General features: G+C 46.4%; 1 protein-coding gene and 1 pseudogene across 1 annotated transcript in view; both read right to left on the bottom strand.

The window, feature by feature from the left end:
- apom (apolipoprotein M) overlaps positions 1 to 19,178 on the bottom strand; it is a 48,095-nt gene that overhangs the window by 10,567 nt on the left and 18,350 nt on the right. The window contains exons 3-5 of the mRNA XM_072475491.1: positions 18,517 to 18,587; positions 10,272 to 10,382; positions 1,430 to 1,528 (exon numbers count right to left, since the gene is read on the bottom strand). Of these exons, the coding sequence (XP_072331592.1) occupies positions 1,430 to 1,528; positions 10,272 to 10,382; positions 18,517 to 18,587 (281 nt within the window). The remainder of the gene's footprint in view (positions 1 to 1,429; positions 1,529 to 10,271; positions 10,383 to 18,516; positions 18,588 to 19,178) is intronic.
- Positions 5,287 to 5,411, bottom strand: LOC140390940 (small nucleolar RNA SNORA57; annotated as a pseudogene).

The following is a 19,178-nucleotide window of genomic DNA, read 5'->3' as shown; positions in this document are numbered from 1 at the left end:
ACATGGGCATGGAAACGTCCTGTACTCCTCCATGTTGAACACCACTTGAAGGAAGTACTGATGGTGGCAAGGGTGCAGAATATACTCTGGGTGGGACTACAATGTCCGTCACCAGGAGTGGCTCGGTAGTACCACCACAAACCAAGCTGGTCAGGTTCTAAAGGACATAGCTGCTAGACTCCGACTAGAGCGGGTGGTGAGGAAACCAACAAGAGGGGAAAAGATACTCAACCTCTGACATTGGAAGATTTTAGGAAATTGGATTGTAAATGTACTGGGCAATTTAAGGGTTAAGAGCCTGGTTTGCCTGGGGAAGTCCCGAGAGAGTAAATGATTTGCAGCCTGCAGAAATACTTTTTTTATCTTCAGGAGGTGAGGTCAGTGCTGGGTGGAGCTCAGAGAAACACGGCCATTTTGAAAACATTAGAAGGTGAGTGATTTGGGAGGAAACTGAAAGGAAGTAATCTCTGATCTGGCAACCCTTATGTGACCACATATCCCTGTGAAGATAGCTTAAAAAGTTATAATATTTTATAACTTGTCTGGAGACAACAAAACAGGCTGAAACAACCCAGTTGAAGCAGCCATTTGAAGACTTCCAGATAGAGTCTGAAGGGGTTCCCACAAAGGCCAGGATCTGATTTGGAATGGAACTTTAGGCCTTGCTTGTTTAAACTGGATTGAAAGTTGTACATCTATTTTATTGTTGAATGGGAAATGGAGTAATAGAGTTAAGGTGTAATTATGAGCTGTTTGTTTTAGGGCTGATGTTAAAACCAGTTTAATATTGTCATTCATAATGAAGTTTTGTTTTATGTTTGATGCAGCAGATACCTGGGAGCCCCAGCACCTGGAGGTTCCCCTCCAAGTCACTCATCACCTCGACTTGGAAATGCATCGCCGTTCCTTCACTGTTGCTGGGTCTATTCCCTCCCTAAGAGCACTGTGGGTGTACCAACACCTCAGGGATTCCAGCATTTCAAGAAGGCAGCACAACATCACCGTCTGAAGTGCAAAGAGGGATGGGCAATAAATGCTGGCCTCGACAACGATTCCCACATCCCGTAAAAATGAATTTTTAAAAAACTGGAAATGACTCATTTATCCTGACTCTTTGTCGACTGTTGGTTGGCCAAACCTCTAACCATGCTAATATATTACCATGAACAATTCTTGTGTGTGATAATCTTTTTATGTGCACGTCATCAAATGCCTTTTTGAAATCCAGATATACTGCATCTACCGGTTCTCCTTTATTCATCCCATTGTTACATCCTCAAAGAACTCTGGGGCAGTAAAAGATCGTAGTCCTTTTACCATCTATTCTAGATCATTTTATTGAATGGATTGTTATAATTTACTCTTCCAAATCATAGCATCCTCAGGAAGGGGATGGTCTTGACGAAGGAAAATGTTATTTGTTACTAACCTCTGGACTGTTTCAGAACAAAAATGTCGCTCAAGTTCATGCATTCAGCACGGTGTTCAAACTCCTGGCGACCATACTCAGACATTGTAGGAGATCTGCCTGTATTGGGACAGGAGAAAAGAACAAAATGGGGGAGGAGAGAGACACAAACATTTTAATATCGTGGTTTGTCGAGTCAGAGGAGTTTTTACAGCATGGAAAGAGGCCATTCGGCCCATCGTGTCTGGGCCAGCCATCAAGCACCTATCTACTCTAATCCCATTTCCAGCCGTTGCCTGTAGCCTTGCAAGCTATGATCTTTCAAGTGCTTATCATAATAATTCTTAAATGTTGTGATGCTTTCTGTCTCTACCACCTTTTTCAGGCAATGAGTTCCAGATTCCAAAAGTTTCGAAAAGGTTATTCCTCGCACACCATCGAAATCTCCGGCTTCTTCCCTTAAATCTATGCCCCCTGGAAGTGACTCCTCCGCCAAGGAGAAAAGTTCTTTCCTATCTACCCTATCTATGCCCCTCATAATTTTATACACCTCAATCAGGTCCATCTAGTCTCTTTTGATAGCTGAAATGTTCCATCCCAGGCCACATCCTGATGAATTTCGACTGCACCTTCCTGGGTGCAATCACATCCATCATATAGTGTGTCGACCAGAACTGCACCCAGTCCTCCAGTTATGGCCAAACCAGTATGTTATACAGCTCCAAAATAACCTCCCTGCTCTGATAGTCAATGTCTTCTTAATCACCTTATCTATTTGTCCTGCTGTCTTCAGGGTTCTATGGAAATGCGGACCAAGGTCCCTCTGCTCCTCTGTACTTCCTCAGGTCTGACCATTCATTGCCTATTTCCTTGCCTTGTCAGCCTTTCCAAAATGCATCACCTCACACTTTTCAAGGTTAAATTCCATTTGTCACCGTTCTCACCATCAATCCAGCTCATCTCTCCCTCCATTTAATCTAGGGCATTTCTCCTCGCTCTTTAGCACACCAGAAATTTTTGTGAACTTATTGATCATACCTCCTACATTCACATCCAGATCATTAATGTACACTACAAACAGCAAGGGACCCAGCACCAATCCCTGCGGAACGCCACTAGACACAGGCTTCCCGTCACTGAAACAGCCTCCGACCATCACCTTCTGCCTCCTGCCACTAAGCCAATTTTGGATCTAATTTGCCAAATGTCCCTTAGATCCCATGGGCTCTTCTCTTCTTCACCAGTCTCCCATGCGGGACCTTTTCTAAACCTTACTGAAGTCCATGTGGACAACCTTAACTACACTGCCCTCATCTCCTGGAGTCACCTCCTCAAACAATTCAATAAATTTATAATACATGATCTCTTTTTTTCAAAGCCGGGCCGACATTGCCCCCCCCCCCCCCCTCGCCCCCAAGTAGAAATTAATTCTACCCTTCAGAATGTTTTCCAAGTTTCTCTACCACTACGGTTAGATTCACTGCCCTGTGATTTCCTTGTTTACCCTATCACGCTTCTTGAATAATGGTGCCACATTCTTCTTCGGCGATCACTCTCCAACGAATATGATCGTCCCGTGTTACTGGTCATGGGTTCTGTGGATTCTTGCGTGGCTGATGAGCCCGGTGCTGGAGCCGCATCGTTGACCGCACACGTGACAGGTGTTTCTGCAAGGTGGGATGGGTCCTTGGACTCGAGATCGCTGGTATTCCTTTTCCAGGCTCCTTTTCTGGGCCTCCTCTTGCCGTTGACGTCCTCGACCTATTGTGTCCCTTCAATCAGGAGGTTCCTCCAAGTGGGTCTCTTCTGAGCAAGGGTTTCCCAGGCATTGAAGACTTTATTGCATTTCTTGTGGTAATCCTTTAGGGTGTCTTTGATGCGCTTCCTTTGTCCTCCTTAGCTATGGGAGAGGTTCGATAAACTCGGATTGTTTTCACTAGAACAATGGAGGTTGAGGGACGACCTGACAGAAGTTTACAAAAGTATGAGGGGCTTGGACAGAGTGGATAGTCCAAAGCATTTTCCCAGGGTGGAAGAGTCAATTACTAGGGGACATAGGTTTAAGGTACGAGAGGCAAAGTTTAGAGGAGATGTGAGAGGCATGTTTCTTACACAGAGGGTGATGAGTGCCTGGAACTCACTGCCAGGAGAGGTGTGATCCACTGCAATTCGCATACTGCCACAACCGGTCCACAGCAGACGCCCTCTCCCTGGGCCTACACTCATCCCTGGAGCATCTCAACAACTCGGATTGCAACATCAGACTCCTATTCATTGACTACAGCTCTTCCTTCAATACCATAATCCCAGCCAAGCTCATATCAAAGCTCCAAAACGTAGGACTTGGCTCCTCCCACTGCAACTGGATCCTTGACTTCCTGACCCATAGACCACAATCAGTAAGGATAAACAACACCTGCATGATAGTCCTCAATACTGGTGCCCCACAAGGCTGCGTACTTAGCCTCCTACTATACTCCCTATACACACAGGAATGTGTGGCAAAATATGGCTCCAACTTGATCTACAAGTTTGCTAATGACATGACCGTAGTGGGCCGGATCGATGTGGACGATGAGTCAAAGTACAGGAGGGAGATAGAGAACCTAGTGGAGTGGTGTAACGATAACAATTTCTGCCTCAATGTCAGCAAAACTGAAGAGCTGGTCATTGACTTCAGGAAGCAAAGTATCGTACACACCCCTGTCTGCATCAATGGTGCCGAGGTAGAGATGGTTGACAGCTTCAAATTCCTAGGTGGGCACATTACCAACAATCTGTCCTGGTCCACCCATGTCGACGCTACGATCAAGAAAGCACAACAGCGTACTTCCTCCGGAAACTAAGGAAAGTCGGTATGCCCACGTTGACTCTTACCAATTTTTACAGATGCACCATAAAAAGAATCCTTTCTGGCTGCATCACAGCTTGGTACGGCAACTGCTCGGCCCAAGACCGTAAGAAACTACAGAGAGTTGTGAACACAGCCCAGTCCATTGTGCAAACCCGCCTCCCATCCACTGACTCGTCTACACCTCCCGCTGCCTTGAGAAAGCGGGCAGCATTATCAAAGACCCCTCCGACACGGGTTATTTGCTCTTTCAACTTCGGGCATGAGATAGAAAAGTCTGAGAACACACACTAACAGGTTCAAAAATAGCTTCTTCTCCACTGTTACCAGACTCCTGAATGACCCTCTTATGGACCGAACTGATCTCTTCACACATCTTCTCTCCTGAGCAGTACTGGACTCATCTATGCTTGACCTGATGCCTATGACTATGTATTTACGTTGTGTATTTATGTACGCCCTATGTTTTTTTTTTCATGAATGGAATGATGTGTCTGGACTGTACGCAGAACAATACTTTTCACTGTACCTCGGTACACATGATAATAAAACAAATACAATACAACGGAAGCAGGTACAATAGCGACGTTTAAGAGACATCTTGCCAAATTCATGAATAAGATGGGAATAGAGGGATACAGACCCCGGAAGTGCAGAAGGTTTTAATTTAGAGGGGCATCATGATCGGCACAGACTTGGAAGGCCAAAGGGCCTGTTCCTGTGCCAGACCATAAGACGTAGGAGCAGACTTAGGTCACTCGGCCCATCAAGTCTGCTCCGCCATTCAATCATGGCTGATACTTTTTTCATCACCATTCTGCTTTTTCCCCATAACCCCTGATCCCCTTACTGTTCTTTGTTTTTGTTCTTTTTTTTGGAGACAGATGATGGTATTAGAGACATTATTAAACCCCCCCCCCCCCCAGCAGAAAGCTCACTTCAACAAGTCCATAACACCCCATAACACAAGAAATAAGAGAAAACAACGCAGCCCATCAGGCCTGAGCATAGCGTAATCCCAGTAACCGGGTGTCTCAGCCAATGAGGATGGGACCAGCTCGCTGGTACCGAAGACATTTGCACTGAGATTTTTCTGCCTCGCTGACACACGCACAGGCCACAGACAGACGCAGGCTTGTCAAGAACTGGAGGGCTTGTTTTTGTTCTTAGTTCCTCTTGTTCAAGAGCCTTTCTTGAGCTTGGGCAGTCAGGACTCTGACATCTTAAGCACATGGCCGGCCCAGCGGAGTTGGGTTGGGATGATCATGGCCTCAATGCTGGCGCTCTTGGCCCTATCAAGTTAGTAAGTCTGTCCTCCCAAATGATGCAGAGTATCCATTCTGGACAGCATTGCTGGTACCTCTCCAGGGCCTTGAGGTAGCATCTGCAGTGTAAGTTTCTAAGACGTATAGAAGAGTTGGAAGGACTTGTGCACGATGACCCAGGGCCGGAATCGAACCCATGGAACGGGGGGGATGGAGGGGGGGGGGGGGGGGGGGGGGGGGGGGGAAGACCCCTGGAGATTTATGCACCTGAGGGATAAGGAATTTCCTTTTTTCTCCACTTCCATCGGGCCTACCCATAGATTTAATTATTTTTGGTGCGTCGGTCTCCTCCCTGGGATGAGGGGGGGATTACTCAGTGATCATTATCTTGCATCACGCTGGCCCATCTTGCTCCCGCCTTCGGTAGCGTCTTGCTGGAACCGAAATGTTTGTTTTTTCCTTTGTCGTCCGGCTGCTGCAGGTTTGCGGTGGTTTTCGTCCGCTTCTTTCCTCGTCTCCTCCTCAGTGATCACCCTTGAGAGGATTTTCGGACTTTGGGAGGGAGGGGTGTAATAACCTGGATGCGCCTCATCCCTGTACTCCTTGGAAGTGTGAGCCCCCCTGCTGTAGCTTACTCAGAGCTAGTATAACAGGTCAGCCACTCTAGAGTAGACCAGAAAGGAGAGAGGACCCAGTGAGGTGTAACCAGGACTCGTGCAGACAATGTTGGTGCTAAATAAATGTATTTTATGTAATACGTCCGTCTCCCCTCGGTTTATTAAAGTCTTGCCCCAAGCTTGTAAGCTTCTGGGTCTCCTTTTCCGACACTATGTCAAGGATTTTACGTATTCTGCTGGAGCCGTGCCCGTTGGTGGCCATTTTTGGAGTTTCGAGCCAGTGCTGAAGAGGGTGACGAAGGCGGGTTGGATTGGATTTGTTTATTGTCACGTGTACCGAGGTACAGTGAAAAGTATTTTTCTGCGAGCAGCTCAAACAGTCAAACAGATCATGAAGTACATGACAAGAAAAGGGAATAAAAGAACATAAATAATAGGGCAACACAAGGTACACAATGTAAATACATAACACCGGCATCGGGTGAAGCATACAGGGGTGTAGTGTTAATGAGGACAGTCCATAAGAGGGTCGTTTAGGAGTCTGGTAACAGCGGGGAAGAAGCTGTTTTTGAATCTGTTCGTGCGCGTTCTCAGACTTCTGTATCTCCTGCCCGATGGAAGAAGTTGGAAGAGTGAGTAAGCCGGGTGGGAGGGGTCTTTGATTATGCTGCCCGCTTTCCCCAGGCGGCGGGGGGTGTAGATGGAGTCAATGGATGAGAGGCAGGTTCATGTGATGGACTGGGCGGTGTTCACGACTCTCTGAGGTTTCTTGCGGTCTTGGGCCGAGCAGTTGCCATACCAGGCTGTGATGCAGCCCGATAGGATGCTTTCTATGGTGCATCTGTAAAAGGTGGTAAGAGTTGATGTGGAAGTGCCGAGTTTCCTGAGGAAATATAGGTGCTGCTGTGCTTTCTTGGTGGTAGCGTCGACGTGGGTAGGCCAAGACAGATTTTTGGAGATGTGTACCGCTAGGAATTTGAAACTGCTAACCATCTCCACCTCGGCCCCGTTGATGCTGACAGGGGTGTGTACAGTACTTTGCTTTCTGAAGTCAATGGCCAGATGTCCTAGCCGTCACCTCGTTAGTATCCTGGAGGTGAGTTCTGCTTGGGTGGAGGTGCCCAGTGCGGCCTAGGGCCTCGGCCTAGAATGAAGAGGTAAGTTCCAGAAACATATATATAGACAAAGTCAAAGATGCAAGACGATATATTGAATGCGAACATTTGCAGGTAATTAAGTCTTTACAGACACAGAGAGAGGGGTATCCCAGGTTTAAGAGGTGTGAATTGTCTCAAGCCAGTTGGTAGGATTTCACAAGCCCAGGCCAGATGGTGGGGAGTGAATGTAATGCGACACAAATCCAAGGTCCCGGTTGAGGCCGTACTCATGTGTCCGGAACTTGGCTATAAGTTTCTGCTCGGCGATTCTGCATTGTCGCGCATCCTGAAGACTGCCTTGGAGAACGCTTACCCAAAGATCAGAGGCTGAATGCTCTTGACTGCTGAAGTGTTCCCCGACTGGAAGGGAACATTCCTGCCTGGCGATTGTCGCGCGATGTACGTTCATCTGTTGTCGCAGTGTCTGCATGGTCTCGCCAATGTACCATGCTTCAGGACATCCTTTCCTGCAGCATATGAGGTAGACAACGTTGGCCGAATCGCACAAGTATGTACTGCATACCTGGTGGGTGGTGTTCTCACGTGTAATGGTGGTATCCATGTCGATGATCTGGCACATCTTGCAGAGAATACCATGGCAGGGTTGTGTGGTGTCGTGGTCGCTGTTCTGAAGGCTGGGTAGTTTGCTTTAACCTGGTGTTGTAAGACTTCTTACTGTCCAATAACAAAGCCAAGGATCACCACAATCCTTTCAAATAGTTTTATCAACTTGTCCTGCTGCCTCCAAGTGTTTGTGTAATCTACAACATATTCTATTATCTATTAAAGCAGACTGGCGCGTTGAGGCCACATGGTTTGAATGACGTACTTATGGTACATCTTGAGGTTAACCAGATTAGTTTCATTAAAGTCTGACAGTCCTCATTTGTAAAGGCTCTTTCTAAAATATTAAGTATTCTAAAATGCAGCACGGAGGCAGAGAATTCAAGAATGGTGACTAAAAGCTGGGTTGTGGAGGGCGGCGATTGAAAGAGGGAGAGAGGCTGTAATATGCCAACTGCTGAGTGGTGGGGGGAGGGCAATGGGAGGTGGGCAAGGCCAGTGGAATCAATACCCTAGAGCTGAAAGTTCAACAATGGGAAGAAGGCAAAACGAAACCAGTCTTTGTACATTCCCCACATCTCGGAACAGGAAGATGTCATTCGGTCCCTTGAGACATTTAATTAGGGCCCAGCTCTGTGGTGGGTTTCTGACGGCCGTGCTGACTTGCCATTGGCCGCTGATGGGATCTTCCAATCTGACCAAAGCCATCTGTGTTGCTCACTGACCGTGTCACTGGGGAACCCACCACGGGGGGATTCGCCCTCGGTGAGACCAGAATATCCTACTGACGTGACGAGCCGGAGAATCCCACCCTAGATTATAGGGATTAGGAGCAGAGTTGGCCATTTGGTCCCTGGAAACTGCTCCGACATTCGGTAATATCCTGGCCCATCAGATTGTAACCTCAGTCCTGCCTACTCTCGATAACCTTTCACCCCATTGCTGATCAAGAATCTATCCACCTCTCCCTGACAAATATTCCCAGACTCTGCTTCCACTGCCTTTTGAGGAAGTGAGTTCCAGAGACTCACCACCCTCTGAGAGAAAGAAATTCTCCTCATCTCCGTCTTAAACGGCAAGTCTCTTATTTTTAAACAGTGACCCCTTGGTTCTACATCCTCTCACAAGAGGAGCCACCCTTTCCACATCCACCCTGTCAAGACCCCTCAGGATCTTGTTTCAATCAAGTCACCTCTTACTCTTCTGAACCCCAGCAGATACGGGCTTTGCTCTTCATAAGACAACCTACCCATTCCAGGTAATTAGCCGTACTCCCAAGAATTTTCCCCGACACCCTGCAAGTCAGGCCACCCTTTCAGGTGGTGCGTTCCAGATCTGAACAAGCCTCAGCATTAAAAAAACTATTTTCCTCTCCAGTTCTTTTGCCAATTATTTTAAATCTGTGACCTCCCATGGCCGACCCGCTTTCCAGAGGAAACAGTTTCTTCCTATTTGCCTCTATCAAAGCCCCTCGTAGTTTTGAATACCTCAACAGGGTGTGTCCTTAACCTCCTCTGCTGTGAGGAGGAAAAGCTCAGATTTTCTAACCCCTCTGTACCCTCGACAAGGTCTTGCCATCCTTCCTGAGTTGTGGTGCCCAGAATTAGGCAGAATCCTCCAGCTCAGGCCGAAGCAGTGATTTCTTTGTGCCCTTTGTCCAATGTCAATTTCCATACAATCCCTACAGTGCAGAAGTAGGCCACCTGGACCATGGAGTCTGCACTGACCCTCCAAAGGAGCACTTTACTCAGGCCACTCCCCAGCGCTATCCCCATAACCCCATGCATTGATCTGACAAATCCACCTAAACTGCTCATCTTCAGATACTAAGGGGCAATTTATCATGGCTAATCCACCAAATGCCCATCTTTAGACAGTGGGAAGAAACCGGAGCACCCGGAGGAAACTCAAGCAGACACGGGAAGAACGTACCAGCTCCACACAGACAGTCACCCAAGGCCGGAATTGAACCCAGGTTCCTGGAGCTGTGGAGCAGCAGTGTTAACCGCTGTGCCACCATACCCCCCCCCCCCGACTCCCATCCCCTCCACCCTCCATTCTGAAAATTTCACTTAACTTCAACCTCAACAGAGAGAGAGACAGACTTACATATGAAGAAAAGCTTCCAGATATCAGCCCTGAATGACGTCGCTTTAGTTTTACGATGTTTTCTGAACTCCCCCCAAGAAGGAAACAGTCTCCCTCTACCTACCCTGTCAAGCATCTGAATTAGCTCATTTCTTAATCTCTTGCAGTTGAATTCATGAAAGTCCAGTCTTTGAGGCCTGATCTCATTGTTTAGCCTTAATTATTGAAGATGACATGGATGTAGGTCATTTGGTCCAACCAGCCTGTGTTGGCATTGATCTCTGTGTCTGCCAATGGCTGTGCCAATGGGTTGGCTCCTACCGTAAAGCATCAGTCTTCTAAAAGTTTCCGATCCTTTATCCTGAGTCTCCAGGAACATTATACATTCATTATCCTTCTTCACAAAGATCTCTGTCTTCAGGTAAGGCTGGCCTGGAATAAAGAGACAAATGGAAGAGATGGGTAAGAACAAAACAACATTCTTTGTTGCTTTGACATGAACAAGAAGCTCCTTTCTTTATTGTCTGTCTCACCCACAGCCCAATTTAGTCCCAGAGGGGTAAAGGACAGTGTCTGACCCACTGCCCCACTCAGTCCCAGAGGGGTAAAGGACAGTGTCTGACCCACCCAGTCCCAGAGGGGGAAAGGACAGTGTCTGACCCACTGACACCTAGTCCCAGAGGGGGAAAGGACAGTGTCTGACCCACTGTCTCACCCAGTCCCAGAGGGGGAAAGGACAGTGTCTGACCTACTGACACCCAGTCCCAGAGGGGGAAAGGACAGTGCCTGACCCACTGCTCCACCCAGAGCCAGAGGGGGAAAGGACAATGTCTGACCCACTGTCCCACCCAGTCCCAGAGGGGGAAAGGACAGTGTCTGACCCACTGTCCCACCCAGTCCCAGAGGGGGAAAGGACAGTGTCTGACCCACTGTCCCACCCAGTCCCAGTGGGGAAAAGGATAGTGTCATGAAGCACACTGATGTTATCTGTGAGGGTATCCCAACTTAGAACATGGTTTCGTGGGGGTGTATGTTTTTTTTTGGTGTGAGGAGACAAGCAAAATCCCAGTGAGAATAATGAGCCTTGTCATTGTGTAAGAATGATTAAAGACTATTTATTAATGTAAAGAAAAGACAAATACTCACAAACAGGACTACTCTATTCACCCACTTAAGATGTATGAATTACTGAACACACACAGTTCAATACAGAATGTACCCCTTGTTGCTTCTCAGCGTGTGGTGAATTATACCTTTGTTGTTCTTTGATTATGCCTTCTGTGTATTCAGCTGCCTGCCCCTATCAGCTTTCTGGACTATACATTAACATACATATACTGATCTCCTCAAACGTCTATAAGCAGTTTCTCTTCACAAGCCATTCACATTATTATCTAAACTGCTGTTCTAAACTCGTTACTTGGGAGGGACACATGTCAGTTGAGGCCTTTTGAATATTGTCCACTCCTGTCTCCAGACAGATTCGTGACACACTGTTCTTTTTAATAACGAAATGTGTTAATTTGAGGGACGCTTCATTCTCAACCCTTTCTTTTTGTCCCATCTTATTAAATATTACAAAATTTAAAAGCATGCATTAACAGAAAAAAATATATGAAAGTTTGGTCCTCAGCAAATTTGCCTTTCTTGCTCAGTTTCGCATATGATTGGCTTCTTCTCAGCGGTCAAACGTTTCCTTTATATGGTTTAGTGCTCTTCCTACTTCTGTCTGAACACCACTAAGTCAATGTTGTATATGGCGCAGTAACTCCATCCTCAAATCGCTCTGTTCGTGAGCCTTTGAACAGTTGCGGTGACGTTCTTCCTCCCGGACGCCTCAACTTTGGATTGATAGAGTTCTCAGGGAATCATACAAACAGCCATCTCCTTTACCATCCCAGTCAGAGGTACTTGTCCATCGCCCTTTAGCGAGGATACGTGGGTGATGAATTGTGACCTTCCAAAGCTTTTGATGTTGTCTTCCAAACGTTGAATATGAAATTTGTCTCTCTGGGCCACGGCATTCCCCTGTCGGTAGTCCATGTACAGTCCATGGGTTCCATTCGGTTTGGGCACCATGACGATAGGGGAGCTCCAATCACTGGAACTCAAGTCAATAAAGTCAGTCCTGAGCATATACTCAATTACCTTCTGTACCTGCAATAACTTATCTGGATTTAACTTAGATGGGTGTTGTTTGATTGGAATCGCACCCTCCACATCTATGGCATGCCTTGCTAGCCCGGTCTACCTAGATTATTCCCTAAAACTGTGAGGTCTGTTCAGCTCAGTTCGCTTGATGGCTGGTTCATGATATAGAGCCATGCCAGGAGTGTGGGTTCAATGCCCACCCTGTCTGAGGTCCATGAAGATCCTGTCTTCTCAACCTTGTCCCTCGCCTGGGATGTGATGACCCTCAGGTTAAATCACCACCAGTCAGCTCTCTGTCTCAAAAGTGGGGAGTGGAGTATGGGGACTTCCATTTTTCCCGCCAATACGTTAACAAGATTGCAGTAACTTTGTCAGTTCTTCCAGATCGTATCCGGAGTTAACTCAACCAATGGTTTAAATTTTTCCGTACATCATCATTGTCCAATTGTGGGGAAGTCACTGTCAAAACCTCGTCGTCCCCATGCTTCATGACTAACAAAACCTCCTGCTTGTTCACCTCTCCTCTAACTCAATACTTTTTTTTTTAACATGTTCACACTGTGTGATTTGCGTCTATCTGGGGTGCTTACCAATTTCCTCTCAAGGGGGCGTAGCACGGTGGATCAGTGGTTAGCACTGCTGCCTTACGGGCACCGAGGTCCCAGGTTCGATCCCGGCTCTGGGCCACTGTCAGTGTGGAGTTTGCACATTCTCCCCGTGTTTGCGTGGGTTTCGCCCCCACAACCAAAAATGTGCAGGACAGGTGGATTGGCCACGCTAAATTGCCCCTTAATTGGAAATAAATTGGGTACTCAAAATTTATTTTAAAAATAAATAAACATTTCCTCTCCAGGTAATATGGCCCATTGAATCTACCTCTGAGTCTGGGCTGTCATGTCACCCCCTAGCTGTTACTCCCTTGCTGGGCTCTCTTTAAATGGGTTAGTTTTGAGTCACTCTGCTGGAATTCAATCGACCTCTTTGAATTGAATACATTTGCCTCGTTTTCCGTTCCTGTCTCTTTCTTATTTAGCCTTCAAAAATTTGTACCAGATTACCTGATCTCAGTGGCCTCACCTTGGGCTCGCAACTCCTCCTGTCCTAGCTTGTGAACCTCTGAAAGCATCACCCCATCACCAGGCGATCCAGAAATACTCTGGGGGGGGGGAGGAGGGGGTATGTTTGTAATTTCTTTAGGCTGCTCAGCTACAGTAGGCATCACTATTCCTTCCATAGAATGAATTGAATGCCCTGCAATCGGCAAGGTTTCTAACAGGCCCGCCACTACTTCCCCTCTCTTCAAGCTACTCTGTAAGCTTATTTTTGACGAAAGGAATTTCTTTCCTTGCTCCGGGAATGCTGCTGGCCAGCGCGTTCCCCTTTAATATCCGTTCTGGATACCAAAAGCCTTTATCCCACGACATTAGTGCCTGTATGTCGTAAAGTTTTACTATCTTTTCCCCTTTGATCCTGTCCAGGTGGAAATATTTTACCCTGGCCCACAAATTCGTGACACACATCTGCCACCTGCTGGTCATTCTGCCCTTGTGAAGTTGTGCACACAGGTTCCCTCCTATTTTTTTTCATATCTTTTTATTAAGACAGTAAAAAAAAATATATAAGGCCAAATGGTACAAACACTAGTTTTGTGTTGGCGAAACAGGGGACCCTCCCCTCAGTACCAACGTACTGCAGGGTTGGATACCCTCCAACAGGCGCTGTTGCATTTTGAGGTGAATCCTCCTTGGAATTTATGACCACTCCTCCTCTGGCTGACCTGTCCTCTCTTACACCTTCCCAATTTCGAACTTTCTCCGATTTAAATTTCGGCCTAAAGAAAGGCTTTGGTCTTTGAACCCGCTCACAATTGTCCGCGAGCCCCATGGGCTTGCCTGCAGTTTTAACTTCTTGCTCCTCAACATGAGTTCTAAATGAGGTAGTCAGCAAATCTTTAAATTCCTCCAACTGAATGATTTCTCGGAGGACGTCATAGGTTTCTCCTGTTTTCAAGTTTCTTTCAAATTCAAAGTAAGTCTGTTCAGCCCGTTATCTTTCGGGTATAAGTTTCTTCTGTCTGTACGCTTCCAGAAGTAGCTCATATGCCCCTAACATAGCTTTCTTCACTGTCTCATAGTCTTCAGACCTTTCCTCTGACCTATGGCACCCCTACAGTGCAGGAGATGTCCATTCGGCCCATCAAGTCTCCACTGACCGTCCGAAAGAGCAACCTGCCTAGGCCCACTCCCCGCCCTATCCCCGTAACCCCAGTAAACCTGCACATCTTTGGGCACTAAAGGGCAATCCACCTAATATGCACATCTTCGGACTGTGGGAGGAAACCGGAGCATCCGAAGGAAACTCATGCAGACACGGGAAGTGTAATGATATCTAGTAAATCAATCTTTGTATACATATATCATCTCTGCACAATCATGTGGAATACGGTGTAATTACAGCATCCAGCCACTAGATGGAGAAAAAGCACATTTTACAATCCACACGGTGATCTTGGAGTGAGTTAGAAGAGAGGGTTGGAGACAGTTGTGTTTTTCAGTAGTTCTGTGTATTATAGTTATTTGATCTAATACTTATCTTTGTCGGCATACTTATGAATTCACAATTTATAGTGTAGTGTAAATAAATTGACAGCATGTTATTTGTAGCAACCCTACAACCTTAATAATGTTAATTTAAACAAACAACGAACATCACGGGGAGAACAGTTAAACTCCACACGGACAAATCACCCAAGGCTGGAAGTGAAGCAGGGCCCCTGTCACTGTGAGGCAGTAGTGCTAACCACTGTGCCACCGTGCCATTAAGGACACAAATACTTCACTACCCCTACCCGCAAGCTTAGCCTGTAAAAGTAAGGTCCAACAATCTAGTTGCAAGCTCATCTGTTTAGCTATTTTCTCAAAAGCACAAAAAATGTTTCAGCATCTCTCTCATCAGGTTTTGGCAGAGTTCTATACATCTCCTCATGAGATTCCCATCCAGAACGACTTTCCTCTGCCTTCTGCTCTAACCTTTCGACTGCTGCCTGTGTGCAAAGTTAGAAGTTTCCCTCTCTCTTTCTCTCTTTCCCCCTGTGCTGCTTTCTCTATCTCCCTTTGAAAGTTCCTCTCTTCGTGTTCCCGTTGCAATGCTCTCGCCCTCTATCCTACATGTGGGGAGGCAGTGGCAGCGAGTAGTACTGTCGCTGAACTCGTAATCCATAGACCCAGGGTAATGCTCTGGGGACCTGGGTTCGAATCCTGCCAGGGCAGATGGTAGAATTCAGAATCAATACAAAATCTGGAACTAAAAGCTTAATGATGACGATGAAACCATTGTCGATTGTCACCAAAAAAACCCATCTGGTTCACTAATATCCTTTAAGGAAGTGTCATGTGAGAGTACCTTTAAGAAATGGGTGTTTATAAATGGGTGTGTATATAAATATCTGTTGTGAGAGTACATTGAAGAAATGGGTGTTTACTACTGCAGTGATGTCAGAGAGTGGGTGGAGCTGGGCTGCCTGTCAGCTTTTTACTTTCGTTTTAGGCTGTTTGCTGCAGGGTGTGTTTAGTTTCGTTTTCAGTGTTGGATCTGAAGCCAGACAGAGCAGGCGTACTGTTGGTCTCTCTGCCATGAAAAGACTATCTCTTGATCATTTGGTGAATTCAGAATTATAAATGTTCTCAGTAGTAAAATTAAGCCTGATGTCTTTCTGTTTTGAAGGTTTTTTAAAGTCTTATGGATGTTAAAAGGAAAGCTTAAATCATTACTTCGTGTTGTATTCTTTGGGGGTTGTATTTGAATTGATGGTTGCTAAGATGTTCACTGTATGTTTTGAAAAGGTTAACTTGAGTTCATAGAATAAGCATTGTTTTGTTTTTTAAAATACTTTTCCATTTCTGCTGTACCACACCTGTAGAGTGGGCCGTGTGCTCCCCATACCACAATCTATTAAAAGTTGTGGGTCAGATGAACTCCATGATACACTTTGGGGTTCTCTAAACCCTGGCCCATAACAGAAGGAAATCTGCCATTCATACCCGGTCTGGTCTACATGTGACTCCAGACCCACAGCAATGTTGACTCTGAAATACCCTCAGGGATGGGCAATAAATGCTGGCCCAGCCAACGATGCTCACATCCCATAAACGAATAAAGAAAAAAAATGTCTAACTTCTTAATTTCTCTTTCTAAGGGCAGCACGGTAGCACAGTGGGTATCACTATTGCTTCACAGCTCCAGGGTCCCAGGTTCGATTCCTGGCTAGGGCCACTGTCTGTGCGGAGACTGAATGTTCTTCCCGTATCTGCGTGGCTTTCCTCCGGGTGCTCCGGTTTCCTCCCACAAGTCCCAAAAGACGCACTGTTAGGCGAATTGGACATTCTGAATTCTCCCTCTATGTACCTGAACATGCGCCGGAATGTGGAGACAAGGGGCTTTTTACAGTAACTTCATTGCAGCGTTAATGTAAGCCTACTTGTGACAATAAAGATTATTATTATTATAATCGAAGCTTCACTAGTTCAATTTCCTCACTTCTCAAAATGTTGGGTCTGGCTAACCCCTCTCGTATATTTAAATGTGTTACTAGGCTTTCAATTATTGTTCAATTATCCTGTAGATAAGACTAATTCCAATGTATCTGCCAATTCCCTCAATTTGGTTTTAGGCACACTTTTCAAACTTGTGACGGTTACATTGTTTACATCCAAATAAGATTGAGCTCGATCAAAAGCCATTAAATAAATTTAGAGTACCCAATTCCTTTTTTCCAATTAAGGGGCAATTTAGCGTGGCCAATCCACCTACCCTGCACATCTTTGGGTTTTGTGAAACCCAAGCAAACACGGGGAGAATGTGCAAGCCTGGATTGAATCCGTTACCTCGGCACCGTGAGGCAGCAGTGCTATCCACTACGCCACCGTGCTGCCCCAAGAGCCATTTTCTGCAGCCTTCTTACCTAATATAACACGTTCTTGCTTAGTTCCATTTGTTCTCACTCCCATTACTTTCAAAGTCAAAATTCCTTACACCCAAGGAATTAAGCCTGTGGGAAAGGGTAATGTCTGATCCATGCCCCACCCGTTCCAAGAGGGGGAAAGGACAATGTCTGACCCATCGCCCCACCCAGTCCCAGTGGGGGAAAGGACAGTGTCTGACCCACTATCTCATCCAGTCCTAGAGAGGGAAAGGACAGTGTCTGACCCACTGTCCCATCCAGTCCCAGAGGGGGTAAGACTGTGTCCAGTGACAGAGGGGGAAAGGACAGTGTCCAGTCCCAGAGGAGGAAAGGACAGTGTCCAGTCCCAGTAGGGGAAAGAACAGTGTCCAGTCCCGGAGTGGGAAAGGTTGGGCAAAGGTTGGTAGGGGCTGGTTTAGCACAGGGCTAAATCGCTGGCTTTGAAAGCAGACCAAGGCAGGCCAGCAGCACGGTTCAATTCCTGTATCAGCCTCCCCGAACAGGAGGTGGAATGTGGTGACTAGGGGCTTTTCCCAGTAACTTCATTTGAAGCCTACTTGTGACAATAAGCGATTTTCATTTTTCATTTCAAGGACAGTGTCTGACACACTTCCCCACTCAGCTCCTTATGTTGTAATGCCATTGAATGTTAAGGGGAGGTGGTTGAATTTTTTTCTTGTTGAAGTTGATCTTTGCCTGATACTTGTGTGACTTGCCACATATGAGCATGAGGGTGACTGTTCTCCCAATCTAACTCATATGGATGCAGACTGCTTCAGTGTCTGAGGAGTTGTGAATGTCACTGAACTCTTCAATCATTCGTGATCTTCCCTATTTTCGGCCCAATGTCGGAAGGAAGAGTATGGATGAAACAGATGGTTGGGTCTCAGACACCAAGCTGAGGAGCTCCTGCAAGGGAGCCCTGGGGCTGAGATGATTGACCTCCAACAAGAACCACTAAAGGTGCTATGTGAATTTTATACACGGTAGACTAGGTAGGAGAGATTAGTAAACTAGTCGGATATTTCAGGTTAATGGGTGATATGATTGCTGCCTATAAGGTTTGCAAAGAATGCGGTCGATAAAGAGAATTACCAGTTCTGCGGCTGGGGTCACTTAAGGGCAAAGGGACATCAGCAGAATAAGAGTGACTAGGAGGCAATTCTTCACATAAAGGTTGATAAGTGTATGAAACTCGACCACCAATAGCAGTAGAACACAGATCTGTGTGAGACATTAAGGAAAATACAGAGCAACCTTGATCTCATTCAATGAATTGGCCCCTCCTGCTCCGATGTGGATTGCTCCCATGTATATAATAGAGCAACCCACAAGCTGATACTGAGGGACATTGAGGGAGAAAGCTCCTGCCTATATAAAATATATTCTGGTTGTGGGTGTGCCCCTGCACAGTGAATGGTTTGAGCCGTGGAACCCTCCCTGTTGTGAGCTCACCTTCCAGGGTCAGTTCCTGAGTCTCGTTGCTGATGTGATAAGTCCAGTGACGAAACATACATTGCATCGATCTGTGAAGCAACAACAGAAAGTCATATTCTTGTTCACTCTCCTCGCTCCTCGATTGAACTCACTGTCCACAGCCCCAATGCTTTTCCCAGCATCTTTTCTCCAGTGATTGTGAATGGTTTGAGTTCCTCCCTCCTCCTGATTTTCTAATATTCACGAACCCATCTATTGGGAATTCATTTACCCGTGCATATAGTTGCACACGTAACCGCAGCCCCAAAACTTCACTCATCCACGATTTTGAATGATGAACTCTCAACTTTCCTATGCAGGGGCAGCACGGTGGCGCAGTGGTTAGCAATGCTGCCTCACGGCGCTGAGGACCCGAGTTCAATCCCGGCTCTGGGTCACTGTCCGTGTGGAGTTTGCACATTCTCCCTGCGTTTGCGCCCCCCACAACCCAAAGATGTGCAGGGTAGGTGGATTGGCCACGCTAAATTGCCCCTTAATTGGAAAAAATGAATTGGGTGCACTAAATTTACTTTTAGAAACTTTTCTGTGTAGAAAGTACATTCTCTACGCATACACAAGTTTGCCATTCACAATTTCGCACTTTGGGAGAATTTTCAGGAACAGAATCCCTTCAAATGGGG

This window comes from Scyliorhinus torazame, chromosome 14 (assembly GCF_047496885.1).
Source record: "Scyliorhinus torazame isolate Kashiwa2021f chromosome 14, sScyTor2.1, whole genome shotgun sequence".
In the NCBI taxonomy this organism is placed as follows: Eukaryota; Metazoa; Chordata; class Chondrichthyes; order Carcharhiniformes; family Scyliorhinidae; genus Scyliorhinus; species Scyliorhinus torazame.
The sequence above is the reverse complement of the archived record's forward strand: the minus strand, read 5'-3'. Positions and strand labels throughout refer to the sequence as shown.